Source organism: Diplotaxodon limnothrissa, linkage group LG8, assembly GCF_057381915.1.
Source record: "Diplotaxodon limnothrissa isolate DT_005_m linkage group LG8, D_limnothrissa_male_GT1.1, whole genome shotgun sequence".
Classification (NCBI taxonomy): domain Eukaryota; kingdom Metazoa; phylum Chordata; class Actinopteri; order Cichliformes; family Cichlidae; genus Diplotaxodon; species Diplotaxodon limnothrissa.
Window position 1 is genome coordinate 9,078,535 of NC_140603.1, and position 6,273 is coordinate 9,084,807.

General features: G+C 40.3%; 1 protein-coding gene across 1 annotated transcript in view; it reads left to right on the forward strand.

Moving 5' to 3' along the window:
* Positions 1-5,649, forward strand: part of pkd1b (polycystic kidney disease 1b) — a 42,138-nt gene extending 36,489 nt beyond the window's left edge. Inside the window, exons 35-42 of the mRNA XM_085361219.1 lie at positions 1,222-1,422; positions 1,857-2,031; positions 2,145-2,327; positions 2,401-2,505; positions 2,593-2,727; positions 2,807-3,009; positions 4,559-4,670; positions 4,771-5,649. Coding sequence (XP_085217345.1) covers positions 1,222-1,422; positions 1,857-2,031; positions 2,145-2,327; positions 2,401-2,505; positions 2,593-2,727; positions 2,807-3,009; positions 4,559-4,670; positions 4,771-5,649 — 1,993 coding nt within the window. The remainder of the gene's footprint in view (positions 1-1,221; positions 1,423-1,856; positions 2,032-2,144; positions 2,328-2,400; positions 2,506-2,592; positions 2,728-2,806; positions 3,010-4,558; positions 4,671-4,770) is intronic.
* Positions 5,650-6,273: the final 624 nt, after the last annotated feature.

The window sequence follows — 6,273 nt, forward strand, 5'->3', positions numbered from 1 at the left end:
TGTCGCCAAATCTGAATTTTTTTTAATGCAATTATTTTTTTCAATAGTGACATATTTTAAAAAAGACAAGATTTTAAATGGCATAGTATTACTATAAAAAAAAACAACCAAAATTAAGCACTTAATTCCAAGTCCTTGTTACAACCATTTAAAAAAATAACAATTGGAGTACAATGAACGATTTTCCTGAATATGTTTTATTTGTAAAACAAATTAAATTTATGATCAAAAACTGTTTTAAAATAGTTTTGTTTGTTTATTGTTTTATATACAGAATACACAAATTAAAAGTATTAGGTATTAAAATGGTTTTAAAAAGGCCAATCATAAAAGTCTGCATTGTGCAGCTGTTTTTACTTATTTTAAGTACATTTAAAAAGAACAAAGGAAAAAAAGGATCATATACAAAATAATATTTAACAGTTCATTTAATTTTTTTTTAAAATTCCAGGTTTTTTCCAGTTATCTAAAATGATTTTTCAAGTCTTCCTTTAGTTTTAGTCACAATTTTGATGTACGTGCACAATGACAATAAAGGGCTTTTCTATTCTATTCTATTAGTGTCACGGCTGCGCTGGCAGCCCGTGGGGATGAGAGAAAGGAGGACCCAAATGCAGGACTCTGGTGATGATGACAGAGCGTTTTTATTTACAGTGCAGAAAATAAAGACAACCAATAAATCCCTGTGTGTTCCCGACTCCCGTTCCGTGTCTCCCTTTCGTGTCTCTGCTCCCTGTGTACCATCCACCGGCTGCTTCCTCATTCCCGCAAATCCTCCTGGTAAACGCACACAAAGGCAGCCTTCAGAAAACTCTAGAATCGCGGCAGACTAGCACTTACTGGCTTGCTGGGAAACTAACAGCTAGTCACGCATAACAATCCTGCGTTGTGGAGCTCTCAGCCACACTGCTATGTAGCTCCCCGACGACGTTAGGTCAGCACCCACCATGCCTAAAGATGCCCGACACAGCCGCACCCTTACACATGCACACCTACATACGCCTATATATAGAAACAAAGGACAGCAGCACAATACAAGGACACCGTACCCAATATATTATGTAAGTCCATAATTGCTCACCTTAAATTTACTGCCTGGTAATTTTGCTGGGGACTACTTTCATTTATGTGTCAATACACGTTTGGTGGACTGCATGAAACAGTGTTTGTGTTGCCTCCGGAGTGCAACTGTTCAGCTTATTCTACTCTTTCTTCTTGCAGCTGGTTTGACACAGAGCTGTGGATCAATCACACCTTGGTGCCACATCTCCACCAAAACCCCTCACTGCGACTCGTGGGCTTAACGCAGCTGCAGTACACACATGCGCTCGGTAGCCAGGCGGTTCACCTTCAGTCAAACAACAGTGGAACGATACCCGAGCTCCTCACTGCCCTTCACACGGCAGGAAGAAGCAGGAAACAGTAAGTGGAATTGTCAGAGCAACATGAGTGCTTCTCTCAGACATGCTGAGTGTGTTCATCAATACTGTTGAATTGACTCTTTTGCAAATAATGAGGCGTGTGAGCCCATTAGAAGTTGCCAAAAAGCAAAACAATGGAACGTTGTTTTTCTTCTGAAATCAAATTGAGCATTAACACGCAAACGACCAAAAACTGTGGTGCACATTTTGTCTGTGGTGTCCAATCATCTTCTAATGTCGTTATTTATCTGTTTGTTTATGGCCCACAGATTCTTGCATAACATTTACCCTCCATCGTAATGATGAACTCAAAGCTTTTATTTACGCATGGGTCACGCTTATCGAATTGCATCCATTTACATATTCAGTCGACAAAAAAAGGACAAAAATAAAAAGGTGAGTTTTTATTTGATGATTTCTTTTCCTTCGCTCCAGGTTTGAAGCTCTTTCTATAGAGTTCACTCAGTACCACAGAGAGTCTGCTTTATTTCTGTGCGTGTACGTAAAACTTGAGCAGACTCGGACACAAGCCATCACATCCTGTCTCTCTATCCATCCACTCCTCATCCCTTTATCCGTGTCAGGACTGGACCTGCAGACGGCACTTCCGGTAACAAATCCTGCAGTCTTTCAAATGAAAATCTTTCACCATAATCTGGTATTTAGAGCTTAATAGTTAATAGAAAGTACTTCTTCACCCAATCCAATGACTTTATACCGCAGATTCTTCTGCTCATCTCTGCTCTCCTGACTGTACTTGGGGAGCTGTGGTCTGTGGCCACTGAGCGCACCCAGTATCTGCATCAATGCCATCACTGGTTCCAGCTGCTCCTTGCCGCCTTGTTGCTGACAACAGCTATCCTGCAGCTCCGCTTCCTGTCTTGTGCGTCGTCATGTGTTTCCCAGGTAAAGAATAACATTTTAAAAATCCTCCAAGCAAAACAAAATTAGTATTCAACAACCTTTATGTGCTATTTAGCTGCGGTCCCAACCAGACAACTTCATCAACTTCCACAGTGCTGCCCTTCTGTCACAAAGGTCCTCTCAGTGTGCAGCCACCCTGCTCACTCTGCTTGTTTTAAAGGTGAAGTATTGTCTAACACATGTCCACAGATATTTCACTTTGATTTAAAAAGAAAAACAAAAAAACCCAACTCATTCCCATTTCCAGCTGCTGGGAACCTTACGGTTTGTGCAGAGGTGGGCTGCGATAGGCAGAGTGTTGCACAGAGCCTGGAGGGAGCTGCTGGCTCTGGCTGTCCTACTACTGCTGCTGATGCTGCTCTGCACTCACCTTGGGAATGTGGTATGAGCAGAAAAACATCAGCTTAAGCAAAGATATTTAAAAAGGCGAGATGAAAGATATTTGATATGGTTTGTTTCAGCTTTTTTCACAATCAGTAGAAGGTTTCCTGTCAGTACAAGACACCAGTGTCTCAGTCTTGTCCTTTCTTCATGGTCGGATCGTCCTGCAAAAAATCTGCCAGGTCCACCCCATCCTGGGCCCTCTCTATGGGCTGCTTCTCATGGGAGGAGGTGTTTGGGTTTTGGCTAGACTCTGTGGAGCTGTTCTTATCCATACTTACAGGTACACAACATTACCTTTCTTTAGATGCTATGTTTGCTTTAACCAAAGTTATGTTTTGTTCTTTTTTCAAAGACAACAGAGTTTTGTAGACTGTCGAAGTTGTTAGCCCTTGAGAAACTGTGTTTTAAAGACAGAAATAGCCCTTTAAGCCCTTATAGGCCTTAAACAAGTTTATAATCTTGCCATACTGACATCTGATGTTTTGCAATTTGTAGCTGTGAAAGTCTTCTAGGTGTCTGGTTACCTAGAAATTCCATCTTAAGATAGAAAGATAATGTCACGGTTCTGGGTCCTTTTGACCCAGCATTTTGAGTTTTGTGTTCTAGTAATATTTTGTATTACGGGTTATGTTCAGCTCATTTGATTGTAATTGTTAGATTATAATATTATTTTATGCCATGTTATACCCCTAATTAAAGATTGTGAATTATTATGTAGTTTTAGTTTGCATTATTCTCCTGAATTAGAAGAAGCTGATAACTATTGCATTAGTTAAACTGATTTGCATTACATTAGACTGCTGATTTATTGTGGATGAATGATATTGTTTATGATGCATTATACTGCTGAGTTATAAGAAATACTGTTTGCAGAAAGTCATCGCCTTATTTGTCTGATTAGAAGAGAACAGAATATACTGGAGAGGTTTTCTGCCCAATCTCAGCAGGAGCAGATAAACAGGGAGCCAAGGTCGTAGCTCAGGCGCTGTGTGAGAGAAAGCATGTGAATGTTTAGGCTTTTTATGATAAGGTGGAGGCACCAGAGGCTATAAGAGTTTGAGCAATGCTCCACCATTTTGAGATCTGAGGCTGTCTGCATACGGTGTCCATCTCCCACGCGTGTGTTCATTAAAATCATCGTTTGACTTAACCCGGCCGGACCAGTGTTGTTATTGTGGTTTTTTTCTCTTGTCTCCATCCCCAATATTTTGAACCTTAACATAATGTAAATGGGGGAAAAAAAAAAGGAAGATGATCTGTAAATCTTTTAAACATCCCAAAGTCAGCAATACCCATGAGATCAGAGATGCAGGCTTTTGAGTGCTGATAGCAAGCCAAACTTTCTTTTTCGATTACGTTATAGATGTCCTGATATCTTTATTTGAAAATTCTTGGCAGACCTCATAATTCATGGCTTTGTATATGATGTTATGTTATCTTGGCCTAAACTCAGCAAAAGCGCTACCAAACCGTGATGGTACCAACCCCGTGTTTCACAAATGGATAAAGTTCTTTGGCGATGGCAAAAATAAAACCTCTTTCATTGCAAAGAAGTTGCACTTTGTAACCCTGCACAGTATTACACACCTTACTGTTGAAGTGATCTTTGAATTTCTATTACTTTTGTGATAATAGAGTAATGTTTTCAGTAAGAATTTCTGTATTTCCACAAAAATATAAGTGGTTGACAAAATTTTGAGTGCCACATTGTATCATAGGAAGTTTTGTTAAATGGCATGTTGTTTTGAATGTTTTGCTGAAATTTACTGAAGATAGAGCCACAGAGGGATCTTAAGTTTTAATAAACCATCTTCTTTCGTCTTCTAAAGGGCAGAGCAGGCTGAGTTGTTTCATCCAACCATTAAACCTCAGGACTATCAAATGGTGGAGTTCTTCATCAAAAGGCTCAAGCTATGGATGGGACTCACTAAGGCTAAACAGGTGAATAGACTGCTAAATGTGAAGCATTCCATCAGGAAGGCTGAGTAACTAAAAATTGTAGCTGTTGTTACTGATTCTGCACATTTGTTCCCCTTTCTAGTTCAGACACAGGGTGAAGTTCAAAGGCATGGGCATCCCTCCTTCCAGGTTTTCACAGGAATCTTGTCTCTCCACCTTGTCTTCAACCGTTTCTTATTCCTGCTCCCCTTCTTCGCCCTCCGCATTCTCGTCCCCACGTCCTCTATCCTCGGCTCTCTCCAATGGGTCTAAGGACTCGTCAGTGTCTGAGCTTGGTTTTGAAGTCCAGCAGTACCTAGACAGTCTGCTGCCCCGTGTTACTGCTCTGTTATCTCGTTTTGATCGGGTCAACCAGATAAGTGAGGACATTTACAACCTAGAAATTAAACTGGATGAGGTTCAGACCAGGAGAAGGAAGACATGGATGAATTATGAGAAGAAAAGTGAAAGAATCTTTGGAGAGTTAGGAATACCAACAGGCGCAGATGAAGGAAGGATAACAGGAGAAGTTACTCACAGGAAGACCAGTCTCCATCATCCCAAGCTACTAGTCTCCCTGCCATCTACACTCCAGTCCTCTGTCCCTTCAGTGTACATGTTTCCCAATACATATATCTCCTATTCCGAGTTTGAGTCAGTAGCAGTTCAACCTCAGCCAGCTAGTGTTGTGCACTCTTGCGAAGTTGCCGACCCTACACCTGGAATCAGTGTATTGTATTCAAAAGCTTCTCAGTTTGAAAAGTTCCCCAGAAGAAGAGCGTGGCATTCTGGGAGCTCTCATTCAGCTGATGCTGCTCAGAGGACATTCCAATTGTTGGAAGTTTCTCCATGTGGAAACGGAGAAGAAAATTCTGCTTTTAATCCCAGACCCAAAAGTGAAGAAGGCTTAAGAAGATCTATCGGGGATGGGATTCCAGTAAAGAGGAAAGCTTGGATCTCTGAAGGACCAGAGACTGAGTGAGAAACCTCACAATAGAAGAAAAATGTCTGTGTCTGGAAAACAGAATCATTTGAAAAAAATGACCAAAATGAAGACACACGTTTTTGCTGTTGTCCATTTTATGAACATTTTACTGTACTTTACAACATTCTATAACTCTAAGTGGTAAAGACACTGTGCTGTAGATATTCTGCTCTGCAGATGAATAAAGGCATGACCATTTGATTCAGACATTGCAATATGTTTGAAATCCACTCCAGGAACAAGCAAAAGTCCCTCAGATAGCAATATTAAATTATAAACCAAGAAATTGTTTGGCAAGAAGCAGGAGCAGCAGCAGGTCAGCTTATACATAAAAAAAATTCCAAATAGCAAAGAGCAGGAAACTAGAAAACATCCCTAATTAACAGAATGTTACAGTTTAATTGGACTTTATGCTCCACATCTTTGAACAGAGAAAGTGTTCCCTCATAACATTATGTGTGTACTTCTGTGTGTTTGCTTTAAGTGTTAACATAGCCTAGGACTATTTTACATACACATGTTATATTGTTACCTAACCGAAGGAATAGAGATAATTTAAGGAACAACACATTCTGACATGTAAGTGCTGGAGTGACAAACCCAGTCAGTGGAACCAATGCT